The sequence below is a fragment of the Rhizopus microsporus genome, assembly GCF_002708625.1.
Source record: "Rhizopus microsporus ATCC 52813 unplaced genomic scaffold scaffold_3, whole genome shotgun sequence".
In the NCBI taxonomy this organism is placed as follows: domain Eukaryota; kingdom Fungi; phylum Mucoromycota; class Mucoromycetes; order Mucorales; family Rhizopodaceae; genus Rhizopus; species Rhizopus microsporus.
The window spans coordinates 1454646-1468335 of NW_019671918.1; the positions used below are offsets into that span (position 1 = coordinate 1454646).

Here is a 13690-nt window from a genome sequence, read left to right on the forward strand (position 1 = left end):
TTCTTTGACTTCTTTGACTTCTTTGACTTCTTTGACTCTCTTGACTCTCTTGACTCTCTTGATTCTTTTGGCTGCTTATATACCTGCTTATATATCAGCTTGCCTTGTTCTACTTTGTTGTTGTATAAACAGTCTCTGTAATAAACGCCCTCTGTCAATTTGTTTTATTTTCCAATTTGAAGCCATCGTTTTGCTAAAAATAAGCTACATGCATTTTTATTAATATCTATATGCTCTTTAAATTTAAGAAATATTGTGTGAATCTCTCAATAGTAAAGCTCTTGGATATTCCTTATTTTCAAATGTTAACTTCTTGATCATACCGAATACTGAAAGTGAGCAAGGTGTGCATGTATGCGCTGCTCTCGGCCCAAAGTCTCCAACAGGTTTTTTCCATTCATCAAGCCGAAAGGTTTCAAGTTGTCGGGTTCAAGCATGATCGTCAATGTACATCCTTTGTTTGCATCTGTTGGCATCCCTGTCTGTATTAAGCTTGCTGACCAATCAGACCATTTCCACCTATGCGAACGCAGATATTGCATCATCAAACTAGCAAGAATGGAAAACAGAAGTGCTTTTTTTCCCATCCAGCAGTCTCACCTTTCGAAGTAAAAACTCGTTTAAGGCAGCAGACAAAGACATAGGTCAACAGCTTCCAACACCATTTGCTGATCTCAAGCATTTTCATAGTGCATTTTTCTTTCCTATGGATTTGATATACTTATTTAGTAGCAATATTGAGCCACAAATAGCAAACATGGTCACCACTTATTCATTCACTGTCAGCAAGCAGTAAACTGGATTAATTTTTTGAGATACGGTTTGTCAAGACAGTTGCAGCCTGCTACCTTGAAAAAGAATTCAGCAGAAGATCATGTGTGTATTCAGAATAGCCAACCATGTTTGCCAAAGAGAAATCAAGAAAAACGATGTAGCAGAGCTGTATGCAGCGGCCTTGGAATGGAGTTTCTGGCTAAAAGAACTTGTCGGTGCAGGTAAGCTATAGCCATAGGTTCTTAGCATCAATCAGCATCTTCTACTACACGCCCTTGATCTGATCTGTACTTGGAACCGATGCCTTCTTATGTCGTTTTTCTACTGAGAGAACAAGCCAAGAGTATAAGTCAAAGACGAAATCAAGAAAAGATCCTACTACCGACTGCAGAAATGTTTTGCTTGAGCTTGCTTCGTTGCATTGGGCAAAACGTATGGCTGCGGCTGGCGGTAAAGAAGAGGCTGGTGTGGCCTTGCTAGATGACGATGAAAAGAACAAATATACGATTTGGGGACCTAATAGCCGCGTAGAATTGGGAAACAGCGCTGATATCTTGGGCTTTGACTGCTCTACACTCATGAAGAAATACTTCGAAAACCAGGACCTCAGTACTCACGTTGACTTTGATCTAAAAAGTATTGTCAAGTTTGGACGTAGGCTGTGGAGTCCAGACCAGGCTGTATTTGGGTGTTCGATGAACCATAAAGAAGACAATATAACAAGCTTCTTTATTAAGCTTTGTATCAGGGTCGATATAAACAAACAAAATGGGCCAAGGGCCTCAGTTAAAGAGTTGACTTACTTTAGCGAAGCTGTATCATACTTGAAATACAAGCCTCCGGATGGAAGCTCACGATTACCAGCCTCGTCAAAGCATCTGATGTGAAGATAAATAAAAACTGTATTTGACTATACAAGACCTCTTCTGCTACCTCCAAGATAAAAGTAGTCAATGCTGATGAAATTGTTTTGCTTTGTGGCCATTCTGTTGGTATGAGTAATAAAGAATACATTTTTTGGCCATATCAACAAAGATATGATTTACCACTTGATAATCTTCGTAAAATGCTGCAAAGTTATGAATGATGATATAATAATGTAGAAAAGAGATAAGTCGATAGTTGAGTAGATCATAGTAGCTAGTGTCATAAAAACCCTGATGACAAAAAAAGGCCAACCGCCTAGATGAACCAAGATAATAGTCACTTGTTTTCACTGTGAGAATTATAAATATAAGTGCCAAGTTTAGGCAAAGAAGTTCGTTTTGAAACCCTTTTACCTGATTTAGCAGTAATTTTGATAACATAACTGTAAATATATAATAAAACACGAATTATTACGCTCTTGCTTTGTGAATAAATACTGTCGGCTTTTTGTTTCTTTCAATGCCAATTAAAAAGAACAGGAATGGCTAATCAATGACACACTTGAATCCCTGTTCGATGAATTTAGAAATTATCGCTTCAACAAATAGGATTAATTTGATACAAAAGTAATTCTCTATAGTGTTATGTGTATTAATGTTGGAAGTATAAAGCTGGAATATCTCAAAATGATAGCATATTGACTGAAATACCTTGATAGCTCTTCGCTAACACAAAGACTATAGTCCACTTCGATAGCCATTGCATCTTCAAGCTCTTTTCCGTTGCCACCATTAGCAATTTTTAGTTAACCAAAACTACAAAAGTTTTCAATAAGCTCCTTACCTTTTGTAAGGACTTGTTTACCCAGAACAGCTCTGAAGATATTGAAGCAAGGGAATAAATGAACCATGACAAGTATGAATCTATTTCCTCTTTCAAAGATCACACTGTAAGTGTAAGAAAGAAAATGATGTATTTAACAACGCTCAAGAGTTTATGCTCATAGCACCGTGAAATGGTGTCCTGTGTCTCTTGTACTAAACTGATACAATGAAGATTAGCACAGTGGTTAATTTGCTAGATGGTTTTATTCCAAGCCGACTAAGTAAACGACCTTTAGAGATGATACTACGTCTCTTCTTAGAAGCCGATGTCGGAGCATAATTTTTACTCATAATCTACATTGAGATAAACGGCTGTAATCAGTACGAATAAAGTGAATTCATCCAATATAAAATTACATATACGTTTTCAGTAATATGCAAATTAAATAGAATCTCTCCTTTGAATACAAATATTCATCTCTTTATATAAAAGTTGCTGAATGAAACAAGAATAACATTCTAAATACAATATTTGTGCTCATTTAGATGCTCCAAACAGTTGAATATAGAGACATTTGGGACTATTTGTGCATGGAAATAAATGAATGACCTGCGACCAATGTCAAGGAAAACAATTTGCTATATAGCCATTTGCGAAGTTTTTTAAATATGAAAATAACAGCAAATAGCTCGCATTGGACCTCGAGTCAAAGGCTTTTAGTAACTATCAGAACTCTTTCTGCAAAGGTGCTCTAATTAAATCTTGATTGATGGGATGGAAGACAACATAGCAGTTAATATAAGGACTTGTGTGTCATAATATAGACAGTTAATCAAAGCATTTTTAATATTCTAGGAAACTATACATAGAATTTATTTCTAATTTTTTTTAAAGACCCTAAAGTTTGACACGCCCACTACGCTGAACTATAAAATGAAAGGGCACAGATATACTAATACGAAAGTAGTTAGTGATTTCGAGAAGACACATGTTCTATTTGCAAACTATATGTTTATTGAATATCGGTTGTATGTCACTCATGTGATATTAACTAACAGTCAATCTAATATGACTAAGCAGCAAAATGAGAATATCTAGTTATTCTTTTCCTCGCTTAGGTGAAAAAAAGGTTATTCATTTGATATATACAATATATATCTTTATACAAATAGTAAAATAAAAAAGAAATTGGAAAGCGATATTCTTGACAAAGTAGCTGGAACACTGACATCAATTATGATTTCGATGCTTTATTAGAGAAAAATGCTTGTATTTGCGCATAAATAGAATTCTATCAAGAAATATCAGTGAAAATACCCACTGTATAATGCAAATGAGAACTCCTATTGAACAACACTTTCCGAAATTTGTAATTAGATTTAAATAAATGTGAAGAAAACAAGCAAACTTTGAAATTTAAAGTTTAATTTGGTGTCGGAAAGAATAAATATTAAGCAATGTATTTTTCTGAAACTAAAAAGATGTGAAAACTTCGTTGGATACGTATAACAGAAGAAAAATAAAAACAAGCAAAACTTTTTTAATTGGAAAAAGCTGTCTGTTTGATATAGCATATATCTACCGTGACCTATGCAAATTGAACCCTGTTGGAGGTGGTCTGCTTTTGACTATGATGGTCATATGATTTAATTTGATGGAAAAATATTATAATATAATAGCTGTTTTTCATGCTACTGAAGCATTGGTTTAGTACGGAACACAATAAAAGGATTGTTTTGCTCTGAAAAACGTAACCTCGTTGAATAAGAATGAATACAAACAGTTATAAATGAAAGATAAAGAAAAGAGAAAGATCCTTATTAAAACCTCTGTAAGGTTTTGAGCAATTAATTATTAATGCCCCAAATACAATGCAGGAGCGTATCTGGAATTTAAAAAATAGTTAAAAATATGTCGTTCATAGTGTTATTTTTGATTTATGGAAGGATTTGTATTCATGTGAGGCTTTTTCTGTTAGCCAGGGATTCATGAATATAATTGATCGTTATAGTAAATCCTGTTTATTTTTTATTCTTTTAAAATATAAAGAAATACCAACAATCTAGTTATTTTCTCAAATGGAACGGTAAGAAATCAAGCCTTTATACGCTTGAACTGTGAAGAGTACTTTTTGAAATTGCTGGCATTTTTATTTAGTTGTATTTTTTATAAAAAGAAAAATAGTCCATCAAATCATCAGTTTTTATTTCGTACCATAAATTTTTGTTTATTATGGAAGCTCCTTTTTCCAGTGCGCGTAGTTGCAGACCTTAATTAAAAATAAGGATCGTCATGTGCTTTGCTTCACAAAATACTAATAGTACTTGGTTCTTAGATTGACGGTAAAGGTAGATACATTATAAAGATAGTTTATATTTTGGTATCCTTATAGTGAAGTATAAAGAAATAAAGAGAGAAAAGATTGACGCTCTTATGAGCAGAAGAAACTATTGAATAAAAACATAGACGAGATACAATGAATAATACTTCCTTATCTTTTTTTAAGAAAGACATCGTTTATTTATATTTTCGAATTATTTTCCGTTATCATAAAATGAGATACTTATAGCACCCTTAAATATGACAGTCGAAATTCATCAAAATTGAATGATGAATAAAATTACTTCAAAAGCAGTTTCAAAGCTTCTCCACTGCTACTGATATTTTGCGAATATAAATAAGTCAGGCTTATTGCAATACAAGAAATGAACTAGACCCTGCAGTTAAGCATAGTTCATAAATGTTGCTATTTGCTTTAATATTATAGATTGGTTTGCTATAAAACAAAATAAATGTTAAAATCACTTCAATTAAGCAAGAATTTGCGAATAAGCTTGATGATATTTGAGTTTATAGGTAATTATCTTATCTTTCTTGCATATTATTTTTTAAAAAAAAATAAAACAAATAAGAATACAACTTGCTTTTTGCAGTAAATAAAATATTAGGAAAAAGTGATTGATACAAAGATTGATTATTGCAAAAAACAGCAAAAGACAAGGATATTTATATTGCTTCGATAAGAGAACAGTACTACTTCTGCAATATATGAAATTGTTATTTGTCCCTAGAACAATCTCAATTGCCTCTGCTCTGGCCTCCAATATAGTAAATGCTCTCAGAGCCGCGCTTTTTTTTTCATATAAATATAATAATAAACTTTTAAACCCCTTTTCCTCTTTTATCTTTCAAAGCCATGCATCGTAGAATAAATTATGGGTTATATCAATAACAATGAATCCATAATGATTTCTCACTGGAACAGACGTACTTGCACTCTTCAAAAGACTGCAAACCGAAGAAAGGCATGGTTGCGGATTGCCACTAGAGATATCAGAGTATCTGAATAGCACAACAACATATGAACTCAAAGAAGGGTGTGCAAGGTTTAAAAAACAGGTCGCCAAGTACAAGAACGACAACTGGAACAAGCAATATCAAATCAACAAAGAACTTATTCCTGAAATTAAGAAGTGGAAGACTGACACCCATCAAGTTATCGCCTCTATCTATAAGTACTCAGAGAACACTAGAACATAAGCAAGAGCAACGACAGAAATATACGAACAACTCCTTTGTTTACAAGAAAAAATTCAATTTGAGAATTCCGAAGACAAAGAAATTTTCGAGAGAACCATTGATCAAGCTGCAAGGCCTGCATCCTTCGGTTTTGGACATGCTAAGCTCCAAGATAATGATGCTAGAGATTATGTCACGAAAGCCTTTAGATTACCGCCCAGTATGCAACACAAGGGAAAGCCCTCTGAATAGGATAGAGCAGACAACACTTTTGACCAAGAATCTATGGCAGATCTTTAACAAGCCAAATTCCAACAGCGTTTGCTCTAAAAATAACATCAACAATAATCAGCAGCATGGACATCCTTATGGAAGAGAAGGGCTCAGAGTATCAAACAGGGGTTATACCAGCCTCAACGCAAGACCTTTCGGTGGGAATTTTCACCAGAGAGGGAACAGTCGTGGAAACCGTTTCACCTCTTCAACCAGCAGCACAGACACTCTCACCGACAACAATCAACAGCAGCAATTCACCAATTACAGCAACCACTACCACTGCCACAACAGCTACAACCACAACTTGTTCAACAGAAATACACAATTCCAGCAGACAACATCCTTTCGAGGGCCGCCTGACCAGATTCTACAACAATTGGACGAAGATAATCAAACACTCATGGCCATTGAAACTGATTCAGGAGGGATACCAGATCTAGTTTGCAAAAATTCCAGAACCATGGTACCCGCCAAGAAGATCTATTCTCGTAGAAGAACAAAGGAAGTAAATATTGCCATAGACAAATTTCTAAATGCAAGAAAATAGAAAAGTGTACAGATCTAAGAGCAAAAGGTTACTTCTCTAGGTTTTTCATCCTTCAAGAAGTCACCAAGAGAAGGCCAATTCTGGACTGTCGCCGGATTAGCCAATCTATTCAGGTTGAGCACTTCAAAATTAAAGGTGTTCCAGCCTTGAGAGGCCTAGCCGAACCAAACGATTACATGGTGAAACTTGATCTACAAGATGCATATACAGTAGTACCAATCCACCCAAATTCAAGATCATTTTTAGTATCCGAAAACCTTGGTACAGTCTACCAGTATAAAGCGCTGAGCTTTAGACTAAATGCCGCTGCAAGGATTTTTTCAAAAATACTTTGATATGCCATCGAGCCTTTAAGAAGACAAGGCATAAAAACGGTTTATTATTTAGACGATATTTTTATTTCGTCACAAGACCCTCAGACCTACAACAAACGGCTCAAAGGGTAATTGCACACTTAGAATCACTGGATTTCATTATCAACCGAAGAAAGAGTTTACTGACACCATCCCATATTCAAGAGTATTTAGTTTTCGAGCTCAACACCAAGAAGATGAAAATCGGAGCCCCAAACTTGAAGATCAACAAACTAATGCAACGAATCAAGCAAGTGATGACACCCACAGTAAGAACATGTCATGGATGATGGGTCTATTAGGCAATATCACAACGATAATTCCAGCAGCAGGAGAGACATTATTACACATACGTCATATTCAGAGAAGTTTATCGAGAAGTTTGTCGACACAGGAATACAATTGGGAAGGGCCATGTCATCTGGATCAATAAGCGGTGGAGGAACTACACTGGTGGAAGGCATTTTTGACCAAGAAGAATGGCTTACCCGGCACGGATTGGGGAGTACAATCACCGATCATGCAAATGTACAGGTTCTGGGCGAAGGAAGAGGCACAAATGTCAATAAACGTAAGAGGACTGCAAAGTATCCTATCTGCACTGAAGCTACACGTAGAAAGATTCAGAATTTCCACTATCAAGATTCTCACGCACAACAAGGCATCCATCAAATATACGACCAAGGCGGGCAGCACGGCATTCGTACACTTACAGAATATAGCAGTGCAGATGCAAGATGCGCGCAGCAGTTACAACCTCCAGATAATCTACCAACATATCAAGGGGATCAACAATGTGGAAGTGGATAGATTATCCCGTATCAAGAAACTCTACGAAAGCACAATTCTAAGGAAATTTTTTCAGGCCATTGTGAATAGATGGGGGACCTTTGGTCATCGACATGTTTGCTACCAGGCAGAATGCACAGCTACCAACTTACTGGAGTCTGAGACCAGACCCACAAGCAGCAGTAACAAATGCATTCCTACAACATGGACCAATGATGGGATTATATGCTTACCCCTCGCGAAAGCTGATTTTACCGATACTGCAAATGATAAAAAATGAAGAGAATCAAGGAAATAGCACTGGGAATCCCGTGGTAGCCAACACAATTTTGGCATCTAATGATACTAGAGATGAAGAAGTTGAGCAAACCAATGTTTTACCAGTTGAATCCAAAGGTAATTTTAGTCGCATGGCTGTTATCCGGAGAGCACAGGAAGCAACAGGAGTATCGGAGGAAATAATGAGATTCTTAGAAGACACTCAAAGGTCAAGCACGCGGAAAACATATGACAATAGATGGAAAATTTGAGTAACTTGGTACCAGAAGCAAAACCTGAACTCTGAGGAATACAATATTAACAATATTGTGGCATTTTTAACTGATAACAAGCATTTTAGCACCCAACATTGAATACTATTCGAGCAGCTATTGCATTAGTTCTCAAGAATGCCTATCCTTACCAAGCACTTATTGCTTACCAACCGTTAATTCAATATTTTTCAGCTCCCAACGCAACCAACCGGTACCTGTGCCAGTAGGTCATAAATTGAAAACATGGGATGTTGTCGTGGTCATTCAGTATATCAAGGCCAACTTGGGTAATAACCAGAACATCACACTCATAAGCCTTCAACGAAAGACCATTGTCCTACTATACATTGCTATCATAGCTAGGTCAAGATCAGACATAGATAATATCCAATATAGAGATACACGGCTGGAATATGATAGTCAAGGTACTTTAGTAGGCGCCATAATCTATTTCCAGCTTCCCAAAGAAACCCAATTGAAACCATGTACTATTGGAATAGTTCAAGGTTCAAGCATTTGTCCTGTTCCTGTATTTACACTACACACATTCTTTAAAAGAACGTTGCCTTTGAGAATCAACCTGCCGTTGGAACACAAATTATTCTTAGCCTATATTGAAGACACTCATAAGACGTGTTCCGCCAAGGAAGCAACAATAGCAAATTGGGTTAAAGATACCATGAAGCAAGCTGGTATTGGCATCGAAAAATACGATTCGCACTCAATCTGCTCAGCAGCTAGTACTAAAGCATTCAAGAAGGGCCACTCAGTTGAAAATGTCGAACAACATGCCAATTGGAGTAGAAATACTCGGGCTTTTGAAAGATTTTATTACAAACCAACAACGACGCTCATCCTGGGTTCACAAATCACCAATTCAAGTTTTTCTGCAGAGAACCTTTCTACATTGGAAACTGGAGCGGAGGTAACATTTTGATTTTCATTATAGATAATTTCAGTTGACCCGAATCATAGTTATTGTGATTACTCTGCTCCCAGTCCCTTTAAGCAATCTACCATAGTATTTTTGATACCTTCGTTGGCCGCTTTTAGCTGTTGGGTATATATTTCTGCTAATTCAACTAGCAGTCCTTCGACTTCTGAATTTCCTATTATGTTCAAAGTATATTCATCGCTAAACAAATCTAAAATATGCTGTAAAAGTTCTTTTTTGATCTGATTTCTTTGCTGCCTGCAATACTTTCTAATAATACGCCTTTCTTTAAAAAATCTTTCTCAAACCGCATGGAATCAACAACATTGACTAGAGCGCTGGACGCTACTATGAAATCATGAGTCGGATCTGCTTGGCCTTTATCTAGTAAAGCGAAGATGATATATGGCCGACAACATGCCTGCTCAGTCTATTGTGAAGAAAACCTGGAGCTGACATACGTTCTTGGGCTAGTAAGTCGTGATCTAACTTGTCTAAGCTGGGAACCAAGATCATGTGAATTGGTAATTTCGAGCTTTTGACTGATCGTTCTGTTGACTTGTTCGGTGCTTCCTGATGAAACGTATACTTTGGTTTCTTTGGTCGGTGAGAAGAGAAAGGTGGAAGTTCCAACTTCTGTAGGATGAATCTGATATAATCGAATGCTTGAAGTCACGAGTCCATTGAAAACAAGGGTACCGATCAAGAGTTTTTTTGATTTGTCTTCAACCTTTGACATGGTGTTGACGTTGTTGTATTTATTGTTCATGGAAGGGCAACTACCAACCATATAACGTGATCCAAATCTCTCATAATGCGGATTTAATGATGGTTTACAATTATACAGCTCAATGTAATTAATTAGAAGTGCTTCATTGCCTTCAACAAGGATTGACCCATCCAAAAGCTGACCGCAAGCATATGTCTTAGTAACCCAAGATATAATCTTCGTAGACACCAGTGAACGTAGTCATCACGTATGGAAGAGATTGATTTATATTCAGTAGCTGAGGTTTTTTCACCTATTTTCATGTTTAATGTTACAGGGACTTGAGAAAAAGATAAAATCATCTCAAGATCTTGTAATGATATGTTGATATTTACAGTCGCGCTTTTCTTGTTGGATTGAATATTCAAAGAGGCACTACGAATATTGAATGGACTAGGTATCGATTTGGACGCAAAGATTTTCCAATATTGTATAGTGGTTACTGCACGCTACACACATATATTAGGCATCATAATTGTTCTATACGAAACATATTAGATCGAATACTGGAAGCTTTGATTGCTACCTATAAATTTCTGAAGATCAGACTTGGTAATGTGAACGATTCTACGCAACAGAAAACGTTGTCATGATTAAAGCTTTTGGTTTCTAATTATTTTTATCTGTTGACCTTTCTTTGTTAAGTTTTCTTTTTCCAGTTTGTAATTCCTGTTTCATTTTAGTATTGATATTGACTTATATAGTATCCAAAGAACTTACTGTAATTTGTACAGTACTTGTCCAAATTATATTGTATATAAAAGAGTCTGTGGACATAGTGACATCACGCTAATAATATACACTACAATGTGGTGTATATTGCTACACTGTATTAATAATTTATATATTTCTTCACTTCTTATTTACTAAAATAAAAAGATACAATTGGAAGTTACTGTTTACTCATCGCCCATTTACAAATCAGCTGCTCAGTAATTCTTCACTTTCCAAACAATGTCTACGAAAAAAAATATTTCAATTTTCGTAAAATGGTAATAACCGCAACTTATCTTCAAACTTGCCGTGATCTTTTCGTAGGTGATTTTTTCAGAAGGATTCACAATTTCTCTGGGGGTTTCAAGGCAAAGATGATAAACACATGCTCTATATATAGCTTTTGATGTCATTATGTCAGATTATAGAGAGTGTTGAACAACAGTGCAAAATGATAAAGACTACAAGCAGAGGGGTTGAGTTTAATGGTCGAGTATAAATCATACTGATAAGGTAAATGAACTACGGGTCCCAAAGTTGAGACACAAATAAATGCATTTAGTAAAACAGTCAATGACATGAAATAGTTCCTTTTTTTCACTTACAAAATATCAAATATTCAAAGTATTAAATATTTATTATTGTTAAGCACTCAGTACAGGTTAATAAATTATCAAAGAAGGCTTACCTTTCAAGAAATATTACTGTCATCGACAGCAGGCCTATCTTCGTTTGCAGTAAAGAAAGAAGCGGCATTCGTTTTAAATTTATCAGTGTTGGGTTGACTGGCTTGCGGATCAATTTGAGGAAATATTGCATCAAAAAGGAGTGAAGCTAAACCGGAAAGTCCAATTTCCATTGCAGATAAGTTATCTATTCCTTTTACAGCCTTCTTTGCTTGAACAGAGACAAAACTTGGGTTGTCACAGATAAACGCGCCATTAATTGTTCGCAATCGTCCTGTACCATTCTTGTAAATTGCTTGTACTGGATGAGACAGTTTTTGAAAGCAATAGATGCACGTTTGGGAAGTATTGTGTTCGTTCGTTATACATACAGAGGTATACAGACTATGACTCAAAGATTTTCAATGACCACCGCATCGCATATATCCTTTGATTTGTGAACCTATACCTAAACCACGGTCACCAGCAAATATGGTAAGTTCTGTCTTTCTAGAAGATGTAGCATATCTGCGCTCATTTGAACAAAGTCTGTCAGTGTATTTGCGCTTTTGTAATTCGTAAGCTCTTTTTTGCTTCAGTCGACTTGGCGAGTAGTAGAAATTTCGTATAATATGTTTATGTTCAATATACATATTATGCAGTTCATTTAAATGCTCAAGGTTTCTAGCACTAGTCGTATCAACTTTGCTTAAAAGGGCCTCGGTTTCCATCACTTGGCGTCTTATATCAGTAAGGTTTTTAGCACGTTCACGCTGTTTTTTATATTTTTGTGCACCGTTTTTGTAGTCAACTTCAAATGCATGGACCCTGTATGGCTTCGGTAACTACATGTATGAGGGTATTTGAATAGTATATTCACTTGTTTCTTGTCCTGAAACGTAATGATTGAGCATATTAATGTTAGTAACAGCACGATCCATTATATCAGTATCCACCTTACCTTCTTCTGACAGGTTTTCTAAAGCAGCGTGTTTGTTATATAGATCAAGGTGGAATTTAAATCTTTTCATGTCAAAGTCAGCAGTTTCCGTCATAGTGACAAGACCATTATCAGTGCCCGAAAATGTAATTTTACCCAATTTTGATAAGCCATTGTCTATCTTCATATTTTTACTTTGTCGATACACTTGAATAAATTTTGTGTAATAATACGCACTCTTTGTTCCTCTCTAGTCCTATTGGGTAAAGTAGTCAGTTGTGTTGTGCCATCACAACATTATCAATAAATATTTGTAGTAATCGTTACTTGGTTAGGAGTTCTTCCATATATGGCCTATCATATGTGAGTTTACTCTTAGGGCGCCGTTACAATATCCATATGAAACGTCTGTGCTCTAACTTCCAGGACAACGGCTCCTTATTCGACAAGACATTGTCAGATCATGTATCGCCTCATCCACAAGGCACCTCGAACATACATCGAACCAATAGTTAATACTAGTTAGGTTCTTCCCAGTTATTCCCATTGTAGCTAGACGCTTATAGGTACGCTCATGATATCCAATTATCATTATTGATTGTAGATGTTAAAAAGTATAAATACCACTGTTTTATTCATCGTAAATAAAGACATTATATATTTCAGCCTCACTGACTTATTGTCCTTTTTCTATTCTCTTCTAATCTTACTAGTTTTTGTCTCTTACCTTTGTACTTGGCAAAACAAGTTGTTTTCGCTTAAGATAGGTATTTGCTCTTTCGGTTGATAATACCTCTTTCATTCTGCGTATTCTTGTATTGAATTCAGCTTTACGCGCATTTATCTGTTCTATCCTTTGGTACAACTGGTTGTTATGCTCGGACTCTTGCTGCTGTGATGGTTCAGCACGCTTATTGATCCATTTCTTTTTCTCTCCATTGACGTTGTTTTGCAAGAGATAGTCTTTGCGTTCTTTCAAGACATTTTTCAATTCCGTTTGCAAAAAGTGTACTCTATCTTGATGTGCCTTTATTTCGCTGCTGAGGTTACCTGTAGATGGTGACGGATCTTCGAGTAGGACTTGATGTAACACTAACGACAGGACATTGTTATGTAATGGTTTATAAGACACAAGACAAAGACAAAAGAAGTACTCTTTGAGACTAATCTTTATTCTGAGATAAA

The 13690-nt window shown here is 35.9% G+C and overlaps 5 protein-coding genes across 5 annotated transcripts; 2 read left to right on the forward strand and 3 right to left on the reverse strand.

The window, feature by feature from the left end:
• Nucleotides 1-874: 874 nt before the first annotated feature.
• On the forward strand, nt 875-1661 carry RHIMIDRAFT_235009 (uncharacterized protein; the record flags this gene model as incomplete). The annotated part of the gene is made up of 2 exons (XM_023608279.1): nt 875-995; nt 1117-1661. The coding sequence occupies 2 exons, from the start codon at nt 875-877 to the stop codon at nt 1659-1661; spliced, it is 666 nt and encodes a 221-aa protein (XP_023469375.1).
• A 4166-nt stretch (nt 1662-5827) lies between these two features.
• On the forward strand, nt 5828-7971 carry RHIMIDRAFT_290016 (uncharacterized protein; the record flags this gene model as incomplete). The annotated part of the gene is made up of 4 exons (XM_023613700.1): nt 5828-6766; nt 6802-7082; nt 7327-7430; nt 7526-7971. 4 exons carry the CDS (start codon nt 5828-5830, stop codon nt 7969-7971), a joined length of 1770 nt encoding a protein of 589 aa, XP_023469376.1.
• Nucleotides 7972-9331: 1360 nt separating this feature from the next.
• RHIMIDRAFT_290018 (uncharacterized protein) lies at nt 9332-10156 on the reverse strand (the record flags this gene model as incomplete). The annotated part of the gene is made up of 4 exons (XM_023613701.1): nt 9332-9628; nt 9685-9801; nt 9864-9990; nt 10052-10156. 4 exons carry the CDS (start codon nt 10154-10156, stop codon nt 9468-9470), a joined length of 510 nt encoding a protein of 169 aa, XP_023469377.1. The 3' UTR covers nt 9332-9467.
• A 1435-nt stretch (nt 10157-11591) lies between these two features.
• On the reverse strand, nt 11592-12692 carry RHIMIDRAFT_248802 (uncharacterized protein; the record flags this gene model as incomplete). The annotated part of the gene is made up of 3 exons (XM_023610560.1): nt 11592-11887; nt 12035-12393; nt 12415-12692. The coding sequence occupies 3 exons, from the start codon at nt 12690-12692 to the stop codon at nt 11592-11594; spliced, it is 933 nt and encodes a 310-aa protein (XP_023469378.1).
• Nucleotides 12693-12805: 113 nt separating this feature from the next.
• Nucleotides 12806-13612, reverse strand: RHIMIDRAFT_235014 (uncharacterized protein; the record flags this gene model as incomplete). The annotated part of the gene is made up of 3 exons (XM_023608281.1): nt 12806-12859; nt 13233-13555; nt 13603-13612. 3 exons carry the CDS (start codon nt 13610-13612, stop codon nt 12806-12808), a joined length of 387 nt encoding a protein of 128 aa, XP_023469379.1.
• Nucleotides 13613-13690: the final 78 nt, after the last annotated feature.